This window comes from Ambystoma mexicanum, chromosome 1q (assembly GCF_040938575.1).
Source record: "Ambystoma mexicanum isolate Mex_15411 chromosome 1q, UKY_AmexF1_1, whole genome shotgun sequence".
NCBI lineage: Eukaryota > Metazoa > Chordata > Amphibia > Caudata > Ambystomatidae > Ambystoma > Ambystoma mexicanum.
The window spans coordinates 1,129,603,015-1,129,619,347 of record NC_090922.1 but is presented as its reverse complement, the minus strand read 5'-3'; the positions used below and the strand labels follow the sequence as shown (position 1 = coordinate 1,129,619,347).

Sequence of the window (16,333 nt, the reverse complement as noted above, 5' to 3'; positions counted from 1 at the left end):
CCTATAAATGTGTTCATAAAGTATGAGAAGATTGTAATTGACTAGTTGTCTAATTAGATCTGCTGTCCCATTTTATAACACACGTAGGAGGATAAAGACAAAAGGAACATGCCAATGAACCATTCAGTCATGAACAATAGGGTGTGGATAAAGAATGGTATGAGACATGAAACCACAAGATCAAGAACATTAGCAATTGATGGAGGATGGTAGTGTTGCCACTCGGGTGGGACTGCAGATAGTCTGAATGTAAACCATGGGAAAACAGTGGAAACAAGGTATTGCCACAATGCAAATTAAAGAAACATGAGATATTCACAAGTGGTTAGGGTGCGAAGATAGACATGTTAACCCTTTACTGGACATTTCTGTTTATAATCCATTTTGAGACCATTTGTGCAAAGATTTGTTTTGTCCAATCTAATCTTAAAAGGTGTAAGCTCAATGGCAATGTGTGTAGCGCTAGTCAGAAAAAAACTCAATTCCTGCAGGGGGGATGATTCCTAAAATGGAATTTACCAATGGGAAATGCTTTGTGCTAACCGCTCTTCTCATAGCCATGGAAGCATTCATCTGCCCCGGCTGGAAGTGCCCAAGCCCAAAGAAAGCATGAGCAGGCATGTGTGTTTCCCACATGTTTAACATTTCCACTCTTGAAGCACAGATGGAGATCAAAACCGGAAGCCCCCTCCCTACCAACACTAGGTGAGTTACATACTGCGTAACTAGGTTTCAGAGATGTACCAGACACTTAAGTCCTGATTTCCAAACATGTTTTAATGGGATTTTGCCATTTAAAACACGTTTTGTAAATCAGGCCCTTAGATAGGCATGGAGTGGCTGGTTATGGGTCCTTTGCGCCAGCAGCCAGCGCTTTCCCAGATTACAAATCCCTGTGGTTACTTTGTCCCATTTTGTCTTGCCCTCTGCCAGTGTTTACACTTAATGTAGCTCAGCTCACGCCATAGCCTTGTTCGCCAAGGGCCATACGCTGGGGATGGGTCATTATCACAAGCAGTAATGACCCCTCCTGAGGTTCACAGGCCTATTAGCACATAGTGGCAGTAGTAAATCATGCTTGGGAGTTTTGTTGGGGAAGGAAAAAACATTAGTTTATTAATAATAAGGAAGAAAATCGACAAACTCAGTAACTTAAATGTGTTTTTAGCTTGTAGTATTTAAATAAAAAGGTTGTCTTCCTAAGTTAAGCATTTGAATTGCAAACTTGGTTAAACTGGAGAGGGCTTAGCATGAGCAGGACTCGCAAAAGGAAATGGTTTCTCTATAAGAAAGTGAAGGCATTTCCCATGTTTTAGCTTTTTCTTTGGTTTGTTAAATAGGATGTTGCAGTGAAAAACAGGTCATCCTAGAGGGAAGTGTCTTGCAAACTTTGCAGTATTATTTCTCTGTATGCTTTTGAAGTCAGGATGCTCAGAATACCTCCAATAGCAGTTTTTATTGACTGAGCTTTGAACATTCTGATAGGAGAACGAAGGAGAAATTACCAAATGTTTTGACCGAAAATGGTAGGTATTTGTGTATATGTGTAGTAAATAATCGGTGGGGCTGGGGTAAGGATATAAGTTAAGGGAGGGTGAGTGGGTAATCATTTTTCGGTCAAAACAATGAGGTCATTTCTCCATTTGTTTTATTCCTCTGAAATTTTCACGGATATCCGGTCAATATCGATCTCTCTGTTCTAATGTATGATTACCTCTATGGTTCTCAAAATCTCTATACTGCTAATTCTTGAAAACAGAATAAATAATGAGATTCAACCATATTGACAGTTCATAATACATTTTGTTGGCATTTGGACCAACCATTGTTCGCTACTTGTTATACCCGAGGGACTTCTGAGACTTACACCTTTGCAAAACTCTTTTTTGTATCCGTATAAGTGCATTATCATAGAAAAACAAGCACATATTTGAACGATACAGTGTGACTCGACGTTACTGGCCTTAAATTACATTTTCATGGCAGTACATCATCTGTTAAATGCTTTTAGGTGACGTGAAGCTAGACGAGAGATACACAGAGAAAACACATTGAGATCTTCATATTCTTTGGTAGCACTATGGATCAATACTGGCCAGAAATGGCTGATATTTAAAACAAAATGTTACGCGCCTGCTCTCACATCAGGCATGTTCTTGTGCAGGATACCCAGGATGTCCCAACAAAGGTGTGTCTATTTGTTTGCCCACTTTCATGATAATTCAATTTCAACATGCCCGAGGTGGAATGTGTATGACTACAGAGTGTCCTGCTTTAGTGTGCCCTGTTTTGGTGCCATCTTGTATTGAGTACTGGTGGCACTATTCTTACTGGTGGCGAGCAGCCACTGTCGCCTCGTAGTCGCGGGGTTCCATAGTGCCCCCATGACCTGCTGGCTCTATGAAGACCGCACACGTCCTCCACAGCCCAATGTTTCAAGTGGCATCAGTCCATGGATTGTTTACTTGTCGTTTTGGGCATTCCCAGCATTACCCTCAGTAGTTCAGGAATTCAGCAGTGCAGCGAGGTGTTAAAGTGTGGCACATTGTCTCTTGGTGTTCAGTATGTTGGTGTGCAGCATGCTATCGTTCCTGCCTTACCACGTACCTATTTATAGTGGGCAGTGGAATACTGCTGTTGGTAGCCCATCATTACACTCAGCAATGTATTGCCACCAGACATGTACTAGATCTAAAACAGATCATGTTGTTTTTCACCAGCACTGCAATCTGCAATCGAGGTTTGGCTTTGAACATTAAAATCCCCCTTTGAGCTCCTGCATTGAATGACTTTCATGAGAACACAAAATACGTGCTTCTGAACGTACATCTGGAGGTGGGTGCAGTGCTGATGCGATTCTTTCCTTTGGGATCTTACTACCTGTTTCTTTATCAGTAGCCACAAAAAATGGAGTCATGAAAAGCTATGAATTAATCATAACCACTGCCATTTCTCTGGGCAGCTTAAATTCCACAATTATTAGTCCACCTGTGTCATTAATGAAGGGTACCACCCAAATGCAAATCACTCTAGGTCCTGCCACCAACGGTAGCCGTTTACTCTGAACTGCTCGAATGCACCCCCTTCTAGAAGTGAGCACAAGCAACCACCGACATGTTTGTAATGACAATTTCTTTTTTGAAGTTCTTTGAACCAAACTTGCTTTGTTGATTACTTGCATAAGTCAAACTTTGCCACGATCTGATTTATATTCAGGTCCAAACCAGAAGTAAAAGATCTCATCTTCTATTAAAAAGGGTACTTAATTAACTATTGATTTGCACTCAATTATTCAAGACCAGCAATGATCAGTGTTGATGGGGCAGATATTTCACCACTGCCTGTGCCCAAATCAAAGGAAACCTCTCTTAGTCGGAGACTTATTATCTCTTTCCGAGCACAGCGCCGGTGTTTTATCTTTCAAGTCGGCGTCTGAAAATTAGAGCTACATTAACTTAAATATCTTTTAATTTGGATAATACATCCCAGATTTCCAATTCAAACTGCAGTATATTCTGAATTCTCTCTCGTATTAAAGAATTCAAAGAGGTTAAAAACGTGTCCGTTTCAGATTCCATGCACTGTCAATTTCTCTAAATAAAATGATTACCACTTCTATTTCTAGACTTCCGTTTGTAAAAAGTATAATACAAATAATGTACTAAAAATGAAAGAAATGGGCAGGCTATTTTGAACTGGTCGCTGAAAATAGCCTGCATGGCCACCTTGATATTTGAAAACATGGTCGCGATCAGGAAGGAGTAGCATGGGCATGCAGGACTATATTCATCATCCGTCGACATCAGGAATATAATTTAAAATTTTGAATCTGCAAATTGCTAGTGAGAATTACACCAGTAAATCAAGCAAAAGGCATTATTAAAGAAGGTGGCAACATTCTGTACCATGATTAGATATCGCCTAATGGTCACTTGAGTGCCATTTTGTGATGAAGTGTCATGGGCTATGAGGGATGGCAATAAATATCCGCCTTTGCTCATTTGCATGCACAAGATTTGTCGGAGTTTGTGTGTGAAATTGTGACTTTTAGTGAGAGAAACAGCTCGCGGAATGACGCAGCCTGTGAGAAAAGGAATTCATGCTCAGCAGCAGTTCTATCGGCGGTAGCTGTAATAATGGAATCTTGTTATTTTCTTCATTGGAGCAGGGAAATTGAAATGTCTCTACAGACAATGCAAGGTTTGTCGAAATGTGAACAGATGTTGGACAGCCGGGCTGCTCCCTTAGACCATTGGGGTGATCTGCCATGACGGGTTCCAGCATCATGAGTAGCTCTGGTGCTCACTCTAGAAATAGTTCAACATTTCATGCTATAATTTATTGTTGTCTCCTAATATGACATAAGAGTATATCATCTTTCTGTGAAAGGCCAATTTATGTCAAACCTCTCTAAATGGAACAAGACTCATCCAAATGCCTCACAGCATTACTGGCAAAACAACTTTGACACACGTTTGAAGTGGCAAGGTTAACACCACTGCATGAGATATCCCAATCCAAAATGGATACTACAGGTATGACCCTGTTGCCCATTCCCTCAGTCATGAAACCAGGGAATTTTTAACCTGAAGGAGTGAGACTATGATCATAAGTCACATTTAGCAACTGGAAAGTATCCATTGATAATGTCACCATCAAAATGGCTACAAGGTGGTGACATTTCCCTAAAAATGCATCCTCCAGATATCAAACGCCATCCCAATATATTCTAGGATTGGAGGTAATAACATATCATTATGCCTCTCCAAGAATATTTGGAGAAAGAATTTTAGGGGTCAGGGAAAAAAAGTCACTGACCTGGTGACTTTTTTACAGCGACATTATCACATGGAACCATCCTGGAAATAGTCATTTGCTTCTGTAAACAGCAGAGATCTTATTGTGTCCCCTTTGGCAGGTGCTTGATTCTCGCGTGCTCCCACTGCTAAGCCTCCCACTTCTCATGGCATTATGAGAAAGTTTCATCATTCTACCTTTCTGCCCATTGAATCTCAATTCTGATTTGCAAGCATGGCCATCATTTAAGAGTCACAGTTGTGACTCATATGCTCCCTATGCTGCTTTGTGGGACTGGCAACTACCCCATAAGATTTTATAACCCATTTTTAAAAGATATAAATCCACATTTGTGCACCATACAATAAATTTGGGAGCTGGGAATCATTTGATGGGCGGCCATTCTTTCACAAAATATGATGACTGCGGAATAATGTAGAGATTCTCCTTGGGCCATCTTGATGAATGCCTCGGGTCCCTCCCATATCCTAGTGACATTTTGAAATAGAAACTGAAACACATTTTAAAGCGTTATCTTGTTTTAAAAGGTTAATCATTCTGTCACTCTGGGATGTCTGTAACCATAATAATTTTGATAAAATTATACAAATGTTGTCTTGCCTAAGAAGTGGGTCATATGGCCAGGATTCCTGAAAAGTAGGGCAGAAATGGCATCATGTGCAATTATATTCTTTGCTAAATTTAGAAAAAAAACCTGTATTGAGACATAAAGCAAACTGCTGACATTGTCCTTGCTGTTTACCATGCTAAATAATTTCCCCCAGCTACGTTACTTAATCCCAGCTTGCAGGTCTACACATATCTAACTATCTCAACACCAGTCCCATAACAATTGTTTCTCTGTCTGTTTCCTAATTCTTAGATTGAGGCACTGGGCCTAATAATAAGAATAAAGATGTAAATGAATATGAAGAAATCATATATGCAAAGAAGATAAAGTGACCTGCTGACTAATAAATGTGTATACGCAGAAACATAAGGTAGACGAGATAGATAGAAGCTTGTGGCAGAGAAAAACATAATGTGGCTAGAGCAGCCATGATGGAAAAATGGAAGGCGGACTTGTATTAAAACTAATCAAGCTACCTCAGAGAGAGAACAGGACTGCAGAGTAAGGTGATGCTGGAAAAACATCTTTGTGTGAGGAATAAAGAGGAGTCTATTGGCTTGGGATCAAGGATGCTACTTTAAGGAATAATTACGAGGCACAAGGGGAGTCAAAAGGATAAGCCATTTACGTAAGACTTATTTCTCTTAGATTAAGCAAAGAGGAAAACATCTGCAAGAGCCAAGTATTGGACAATTAAAAGTGTGGAAAGCCTATGCAAGGTGTAGTGAGTAAGTCCTTGTGGCCGAGAGGAGAATTGACACCCAGTACAATTTAATCAAATATCAGTAAATAGAAGGTTGAGATAGACACATTCTTGTTCACTTCACATGTGATTCAGAAGTTGAAAACAAGGGCTATTCATTAAGCATCATAGAAATATAATGGTGTGCCTACACTCCCTTAAAAGTCCCAGAATAAAGAACATGCTGCAGTGTCAACTGTAAAGGAGAAGGCTTGGCTTAGGGTCAGACCAATGAGATATGATAGACTAATTGGGAAAGTGGGGAGTAGTCTGTCTTTACTCTCAGCACTTGGGTTTCGTTTTCGCTTACGTGCTGCTAAGGAGCCGAATGACCAAGGTTGCGAAAGCATGCCAATCATTCAGAGCGTCTATGTAGAAACATGCTATACAATGTTGCAAAGACCAACCGCTGCCATTTTTCTGCTATAATCAGTATTATATGTTTTTAGAGGTGGATTGAGGCATGCCTAACAGGTAAGGGGCAGCCAATGGTGTCACTTACACATAAAATATGTATGTATGTTCCCTTAACCAATCCCTCCCTTCAATAGGTTTTACAGTTTGCCACGTAGGATGACATTGTAGCTGACGTTCATTGAGGTATAAAACCTTTGTATAGTCAAGTTTTGGTTTGAGTGTGGACTACAGCTTGTTTCCGCCAGATTGCCCTAATTTATTCCATGCTGATAATAAAGTAGTACTTTGCCATATTCTTTTAGTCTGTCCAGTTATTTTGGTCCGAGATAGTTATTGGTAATTCCATCTAGCACAAAATATGTTTCAAGGTGCTAGAGCACAAGTGCACCAAACTTTCATCTGGCCGCAATGGGTTAAGATATCCTCAGTTGACTGCAATTGTATGCATTGATTCATATATAGCCGCACTCTCAGTCTTGGGCGTGTATTCAGATATTGTCATGTAGCACAACCCCAGCATCATTAACGATCCGGACTCGTGATGGTTGTTATTTTCAGAAGAAATATAAGACCAAGGAATAGGGTAGAACAATACATAGAAATTAAGATAGATATTAACACAAAAATCAGGATACAGAGAGTGCAGAAATATGTGTGTATTAAAATGCCATTTCTGGAAAAACGCGTTGTCTTGGCGATACCCATATTGTCTTTTATGGAGATGATAATGGATTATTGATGATTTCTAGCTTGTGATAATCATTAAAGGATGACACTGAGTGCAGTGGACCTAGGGATAAAAGGATTGTGTCCAATATCATTTTGCATATGAACATATAAATGCTGTAATATCACGTACTGATCCAAAAATGCTAACTATCAGCATTACTTACTCCTGCTACCCCATAAACCAAGAAACGCCTTTGCTTGCAAGACCCAAAACGCCTAGAGAAAATGCAAATGCTTGAAGCCGCAGTATGTAAGCCCCAATAACATAACATAACATAACACAACCCATCCCTCTGAAATGATCCAGTGATTTCTCTTTCCCTTCTATTACCTTGCTATTGACACTGAACCCTTCTTCCCTTCATTACTCTGGACATCACGGCAGGTGTGTGAAACTGATGATCCCTTTGCCTTCCGATATTGCAGGCTTGCAGACTGCCTAATATCTAACTACCCTGAGAATGAGACAATCAATGTTTTATCGCCCACTCTTTTCTCCAGATTCCATTCTTCCTTTCACCTCTGCCCACAAAGATGGAGATACATTGAATCTTCCCCCCCTCCTCTTAAGAAACACTTGTTAGCTTCGTGAAATTACATTGTGATATCAGAAGAATGTGCTATTAGTGTGCTACCGATCATGTGACATAGAGTCCAGATCTTAGAAAAGGGTGTGCAAAAGACCTCATTATCAATTGCATGAGCTGTTCTTGAATGTATTATGATCATCAATGTCAGCCGTTAAATTATGGCTCGAGCTCAAAGATCAGTCCATGCAGATGGCATCATATCCAACCCAAAAAGATATTTTAGGTTCATGCCTGACAATGAATCTCAATTAAGAATGCAGTGTCTTACAATGTTACTGGCTTGATAAACACCCTATGTGCTTTGGTTCAACTGGGGACCCTCTCCCAAGCATGTCTTAATTAAGTTTAAGAGCACGGATGTTAAACACTGTAGGAGCAGTCCCTAAATGTCCACGTCAGGGAACTGAATCTTATCAGTGTCAGAGTAGCATATGACAGAACTGATGATTACTACAGCTTCATATAGGCCCACTCACTGATAGCATATTGAGAGTGACCAAATATTTGTATGATGGACTCATACCGACACATTGAAAATGATGCCCAGAGCATATCATCAGACCTCAGGTAGACATGATTTTGAATTAAGCGTGTGTTGTGAATCTGAATGCTAAAGAAAAATGAATTCAAAAACACATTCCCAACACTTGTTAAGAAACATCTTAAACAGCAAGCAAAGGTGATTCTCCATTGGTTTGGGATCATACAGAGAGTGATCCCGTTCATCAGTGTTGGAACTTCCTTCAAACAAAAACCCCAAGCCGCTCCCCAGCTAAAGCATAGACCTGGATGGACATCATCTGAAACCTTGGAGCATAAAGTTGAATTAAATCTCCAGAACCCTGTATCAGGCACGGTGACCCTGCGCCTTGCATTCCCCAGTAGGAAATCATTTGCTGAGAAAATGGTCTCTGGCTAGTGTGGCCCTTAATGTTTGCAAAAACAGTATATATACATGTCGTCTTGTCACATAAGCTGCGACATTTCCTCTAACGCAAGTGTTGGCATTTCTAATGTTGGTGTTTTTGCTAGAAATATTCTGTGGGACACATCCTAAAAGTACGTTGTGGCATGAACATTCTACTGGAATAGTTGGCTTAAGACCAAGGGAATTTAGCAAATCATGCCAGTGCCTGCAGTGTTGGCATTTGAAACAGCATTATCCCGCCCTCTTACAGGACTCAAACATGGAAACGTGCATACTCACCGTACGGGTGATACATTTGCACAAACAGAAGCACATGGGTATTCTTGCAAGTGGGGCTTGCATGGTTGCCTGTGGTATGCATGGGATTTGCTGTTGCTTTCTCTATGGGTTTTTTTTTTCTGGACACCTGTCTGTCAGGCCTGCTGTGCTGCTCTTAACAGAAGTACAGAAGAGCCCTTGAGGGTTGTATGGTTGCCCAGGGTAAGCATGGAATTGCTTTAGCTTACCGTAGGGGGGTTTGCTTTGTTTCTTGGAACCCGTTTGTCAGCCCTGTTGTACCACTAAAACAGAAGCGAAGGCGAGTCCTTAGTGAGGCTTGTATGGTCCCCCATGGTATGCATAGGATTTGCATGACCTTACCCTAGGGATTTTTGCTTTGTTTCTGGACACCTGTCTGTCAGGCCGGTTATATTACTGCAACAGAAGCGCAGGAGAGTCCTTGCAAGTGAGGCTTGCATGGTTGCCAAGGGTATGCTTTGCTCCTCTTGGATCTCACTGCTGCGTTCTACACCATAGACCACGCCATCCTGATGCACAGGCTCTCTCATCTGGGTATCTCTGGCAAAGTTCTGGAATGGTTTACTTCTTTTCCCACTGATCGATGCCAATCTCTCTTTCTGTCCCCTTTCATGTCATCTGCTCTTTCCATCTTTTGCGGGTTTCCTCAGGGCTCTGCGCTATCCCCCTTCTCTTTAACGTCTATATCCATCATCTTATTTCTCTTATTCACTCGTTTGGCTTTAGCTGATATTCTTATGCTGATGACACCCAGATTCTGATGTGGCTGATCCTTGCTCGTTCTGATACAGCCACTCGGTGCCGCTCTTGTTTGTCAGCCATTCATGCCTGGATGGCCTTCAATTGGCTTGGCCTCAATGGGGACAAAAAGGAGGTTCTATTAGTCGGCGCTCATCTCAATGCCTCTCTGTGGTACAGTGCATTCTGGTCTCCCGAGGTTGGGCCCCTCCTTTGCCCTTCGCTTGCTGTAAAAAACCTAGATGTTAAATGATGATCTTCACTCTCTCTTCTCCCTCAGTTGAGTGCCATTTGTCAAACTGTTCATTTCAAGCTTTGTGTCCTGCGTAAGGTCCGTCCTTTTCTCCCTCCCTCTCTATACCCAATTGTCGTCTCCTCTCTTATCTCTGGTTCTTTTGATTATTGTAACTCTCGTTATTTAATCCAACTCACTATTTGTTGCACTGTCTTCAGATGCTTCAGAACTCTGCGGCCCACCTGGCTTTGAATGGCTCCTCTGCCCTCTTCAGCCACTGCTCTCGACTCTCTTCACTGGCTTCCGATTATTAGTAGGGTTAATTTTAAGGCCCTGTGCATTGTTCATCAGGCTTTTTATAAGTGTGGTCTAGCCTGTCTGCAGGCACAATTTGCCTAGTATGTTCCCTTGCACTCCCTGCGATCTGCTTCTACACTCTGCATTTTTGATCCTCGTGTCTGGCGCTCACATGTCGGTGGTCGTTCCTTTTCGGTCTGTGCAGCTCGGTTGTGGAATTCTCTTCCTCTTCCTTTACGCTTAGTAGAAGATCATCTCAACTTCACACACAGGCTAAAACCTCTCCTTTTCTCTTCTGAATCTGCTGTGTTCCTGTTGTAGCTGTTTTCACTTTCTCTGCCTAGCGCCCAGATGCCCTTGCTGGTGTATGTTGCGCTTTACAGATTTCCTTAACATAACATAACATAGGCATGGGATTTACCTTAGCTTTCTCTATGGGTTTTTGTTTTGTTTTTGGACACCTGTCTTGTCAGGCCTGCTGTGCTGCTCTTAACAGAAGCGCAGGAGAGTCCTAGCAATTGAGGCTTGTATGGTTGTCCACGGTATACATTGGATTTGCTCTAGCTTTTCCTAGGAGGTTTGCTTTGTTTCTTGGCACCCGTCTGTCAGGCCTGTTGTACCACTCAAGCAGAAGCGCAGGCGAGTCCTTAGTGAGGCTTCTATGGTTCCTCATGCTGTCTGTCAGGCCTGTTACTGTCACATTACTGCAATGGATGTGCAGGAGAGTCTTTGCGAGTGGGGCCTGTATGTTATGCATGGGATTTGCTTTATCTTTCCCTATGGGTTTTTGCTTGCTTTCTGGACACGTGCCTGGCAAGCCTGTTATACCACTAAATACCACTAACAGAATCACAGGAGAGTGCTTGCAAGGGTACGACGTCCATTCATCGCCCGTTTTGTTTTTGCTGCATTTTATGCTGCCCATTTTCAACTCGAAATACCCATCAAAACATATGGGGGCCGTGGGTAAAGGGATATAAGGTGTAGGCGGGTGTGGGGACTAGATTGTAAATAGGTGGGAAGGGGAGTTTGGGGGGTAACCCCCCCCCCACAAAAACAAAACGTGATGGGTTTTTGCGGCAAAACATCAGTAGCAAAAAATGGCACCAAAAAAAACGGGGGATGGAATTACATAGAAGCCTTGCACGTGGGGCTTGTATGGTTCCCCTTGGCATTCATGGGATGTGCTCTAGTTTATCCTTAGGGTTTATTTGCTTTGGCTTGAGAAAGAGACTTATTCCATGGTGTCTATGTGTTGGGACTAGATGGCGTCTTGTGCTGCAGCTTTATAGTTACAAACACATGACTATTTAAAAAGTGTTAGGTGCAGAAATGTGTCATGCTCTATAAAAACCGTTAACCCCTTAAGTGCCAGGCTATTATGCACGTCTTTGCAAAAAGGACGAGCGTTCTCGTCCTTGGTACTTAGGAACATCGCTGTGTTGTTTAAAAAATAATTTCAGTTTAATATAATTTTGTAAAATGGCTTAGATGTTTTTACCATAACTTTGAAATGTAAGAATCTGATCAACTCTTCCTTATCTAAAAGCAGAGTTACTGTGCTCTTTGCATGTTCAAAGAATTCACATTATCTACGTGTTATCAACTTATTAGGAATCAAATTGAAGCATTGTCGTGGCACTCTGAAAACAGCCTTTCCTATTGCAGCGTCTACATATTTATCAAAACTTCCATTCCTTGTGCTCTTTATAGGTTTTTCTTTTAAAAAGCTGATCAAAACATCCCAGCTCGGCAGGATCTGGCCTGTTACTTAGTAGGAGCTCTATTGGATGTTGACCATGAACGTGTCAAAAGGATTTCACAGCTGTCGCTGTAGAATGAGAGGCCATCCAGAAGTGCCACAAAACAGGATCGTTATTACAGAATTAAGTGCAGATTATACTCTTTGAGGATGGGATATGATATGACATGATAGATTGAGTCATTTATAACGTGCCTGTACATAAGTGTTTCTAGGTCTGACAAGACAAGGTAGGGAAGACAGAGGGAGGACAAAATAAACGACCTTACTAGACCGTGTGCCCTTCAGATCGTGCAAGTGCAGGGATGTTCTCGTGCTCTTGCTATCTGCGCCAGATCTCCTCGAAATTACAACGCGCATAGAGTGGTTTTATGTCATATCTTCGATGAAAGTTTTTTCAAAAGGGGTGTTTTTCCGAAAAAGAATTGCCAAAAAAACTCATCGAAATATTTATTATTTTATTTTTGGGTCCCCTTCCCAAACCCCTATCTTGCGCATGTGTTACTGTTCCCGACACCCCCAACCCTTTATATCCCCTTTCCCAACTCCCCAAAAAATGGCAATGTGATTTTTTTCGGCAATAATGTTTTGGCAAATCACCCGTCGAAAAAACTACTGTCGATGATACGACCAGGGCTCATTCAGAGGGTGGATCAGACACCCTCAGCTAAAATGAGAAACTTGAATGTCCTCTTTGAATTTATGAATCAAACCACAGTCGTCAGATTTGTAGTCCAGACACTTAACTACTGCACTATATAACCTGAAGAAGAAAAAAACCAAATAACTAAAATTGAAATGTCCAATTTTGGTACTGCAAATCCCAGGGAAAACATTTGTATTGGTTCTTGGAGTTTAAAACATGCACACCTTTTAACGTTTTCAAAAACACTATTAGGAGAAAATATCCTCTCTTGGTTTTGTGTGTGTGTTGATTTTATAATAGGAAAATGCCATGCGTCCTGCACAATTTGCTTGGTTATGCAAATACAGTTGAATGAAATGTGCATATTTTACCTGGATATGCTAATTTCTGGCGACATTGCATTCGTTGATGAGTCCCCCCACTTTAATTTTTAGGACTTGACCCCTGGAAAGGACATCGTATGCATAGAGGGACTTATGCCAACAATGGCAATGTCTGAGTGGGAAGCCAGTCACCCCTAATATGGTGCTACTCTGGGGAAAGTGCTAGCAACACACACAAGGGCGGCTTTCGGGGGACTGCATTGACCGAATAGAGGAACAATAGCATATTCTAGACTGCAGTGGCTCTGGGTAGTGTGTGGGTCTATGCCTCCAGGCTTAGCCAAAAGTGGGGTCCTCCATTCACTTTTGCGTTAAACCAGATATCCCTGCTTCTCCTACTGAGTTGTCTATATACGACTGGTAAAGGGGCTGGAGTGGGAATCAAAAGTGGCCCTGGAAATGTTTTTCAAAGTGGTGCCATATTAACATGTACTGGAAGCTATGTAACAATTTCTTCAGTTCACCCCAGCCAAAAGAGGCCCAAGGTGCAGAGGCCCACCGGGAAATCTCCAGAGGTACCTGTAGGCCAGTCCACACTTGTAACAAATCCGATGCCACATGAATGCCTGCCACTGTGACGGTCTTTAGGAATTCGAAATGGCACTGCTCCTTATCTTCAACCCAAGAAAGGGCCAATTTTGTGCAGGGGTGGACTGGGAACCAAAACAGGCCCTGGAAATAATGTTCAAAGTGGCCCCATACTACACATTTTCAGCAAGACCAACGCTTTTCTTATGGTAACATTTGGAAAGACCTCACAAAAGATGCCCAGGGTGCAGAAGCTAACGAGAAATCTCCAGAGTTCCCTACAGGCCAGTCCACCCCTGTATGTGTGTGACGTGATTTTAGATTACTTCATAATTTTGACTGGTACACCAGATGTTATGATGTAGCTCGACCTCTTTGCGAAGTTTTAATTTGCGTCGTTAACAACACAGTACTCGGCCACACTGAAAGCAAACCTTCTGAATGATATATTTTATTAGACTATGTTCATCATGTACCTGTCAATTGTCACTGTCATTGCTGCGTTGAGTTGGTTAAAAGGGGAATACCTCTTTAAATGAAGGGACCCTAGCGATTTACAATTAAGTAAACAGGCAGGAATGCAGGACTGCAGAGGTCAAGTCACGTTGTGGCATGCAGTCAGAGTCAATAATCCCCTCCTAGACAATGTAACCAATCTTTTCAATAATAGCTATTATTATAAAAAGAATGAAACGGCAAATGGGTGGAACCGGGTATCACGTTCACTGTGTTCTTTTCTCTGAAACTGAAATCAATATTGTATGTATTTTGAAGTTGAAAGGTATGCCTGTTCATAATACTGTCTTTGTTTCTTTTGTTTAATTCTTCAGCAAATGTATGCGACAACGAATTGCAGAGGTGCCAAAATGGAGGAATATGCCACAGGAACATGAGGTGCGAATGCGCTGCACCCTACACCGGCATTCTGTGTGAGAAGTTAAAGTGTGAGAAGGAGTCCGGCGGGTGTGGCACGAGAAACGGCCAGGGGGCAGTGTCAAGGAGCCAGGGACTCGCGCTGACTGCGCTACTTGGGGCGCTTTTGCTCACCGCCTTCTAAACTCTGCGCAATGGCTGGCATCGAGTTCAGACTGCTTACGGGCATGTGCCACCTGGACAACAAATGAACGCAAGCATTTGCTACTAAACAAAAAATGAAAAAGAAATAAATAAACGAATGGAAGGCCTGACTGAACTAAGCCATATTTATCAAATTGTAGACTGCGTCACGAGTCAAGACTGTTAATTTGTGGCTCAAGGCAAGTCGGCAGCTGCTGCTTATATTACTTCAAATGGCAACGCCAGCTGCAGGAGCTTAAACTGGAATGAAAGGCTTCGACAGCCCCGAACAAAGCAAAATCGGGAGAAAAAAGTACACGAACATTTACTCTGATGTGGTGCGCTACTGTACCTCTGCCCAGTACGTGGACCAACCAAATAGAGGCATTCTTTGCTGTGAGTGCATTGTGGGTATAAGGAAATCTGTGAAAGCTGCCATATTGGCCTGCTTCAGCCCCGAGCCCCTTTCAACCTGTGCTTTAGTGAACGTTGCTCTGTACCTCTCTGTTGGTTGGACGATCTCTCTGTCTGATGTTAGTGCTGCACCTGTGTAACAGCCCCCCACCCCGAAAACGAGTCAAGCCAGTCATATCCTTGTATATCCACGCAGCACTCGGTCAATGCCATGCTGCTGTTACCGTACAAGAGTGGCTATAGAAACAAATAGTGTATTTATCCTTTTGTATTCAAATGAAGTTATTTTTCTTGAAATACTGTTCAGATGTAGATTTTTTTGTATTATTGCTAATTTGTGTTAACAGACAATCCGTTATTGTATTTAATTCGAATCTGATGGGAAGAGAGTTACCTTTTACTTTTGCCATTTACTTTATTTTTGTTCAATTGTGCAGAGACTTCTCTGTACGGGGGCTTGCTGGCATCAAAGAATATCGGTTTACATATATATCAAGTGTAATAAGACTCCACCAAAGGACATTCTAAGTGTTTTCTTGTTGCTTTAACACTGGACGATTTAAACGAATACAATTTCCTGCGTAAAGAGTTTCAGGAACATGTACTGCACTTTGTTATAACAATTAAAAGCAAAGAATAATTTATTTCACATCTCCCTTGTACATTCTTTGTGTTCAGGTTTCGTTGGGTCAAGAACATGAAGAAATGCTTATAGATGAAATGCGGGGTGGACTCTGCTGTGATTACATTTAAGAACACTCTGTAATCCCTCCTCTACACAACAGTTCAAGGCCTTTCCTATCACATAAAGTAATTCTTATTAGCCTCCTACCTGCCTCAGCCAGCATAATAATACATGTTGAGAGCTCACAGGAGTCATCATCCAAAACATATGGCGAGCTAAACCTTGTGGAGCCCTGCTGTAGGGGCTCGAGTGTACAACTACCAAATAGAAAATGCCATTTTACAGCTTTTCAATATGAACACAATTCATATTTTTTGCAAATGTTCAGATAATGAATTTCCATGGATCCATATTTTCTGGCCATTATGAGAAAGGTATTTGATGCTACTTGCGTCATCTTTACATTTAAATGCATAAGGACATATTAGATTGACAGTATGTATGCAACAACATATCAA

General features: G+C 41.7%; 1 protein-coding gene across 12 annotated transcripts in view; it reads left to right on the top strand.

Annotated features, from left to right (window-relative positions):
• The window catches only part of NTNG1 (netrin G1), a 978,539-nt gene extending 962,705 nt beyond the window's left edge, over nucleotides 1-15,834 (top strand). For all 12 annotated transcript variants that reach the window (XM_069641887.1, XM_069641883.1, XM_069641882.1 and 9 more), the window contains one exon: nucleotides 14,551-15,834. In XM_069641887.1, the coding sequence (XP_069497988.1) occupies nucleotides 14,551-14,777 (227 nt within the window). In that variant the 3' untranslated portion in view covers nucleotides 14,778-15,834. The remainder of the gene's footprint in view (nucleotides 1-14,550) is intronic.
• Nucleotides 15,835-16,333: the final 499 nt, after the last annotated feature.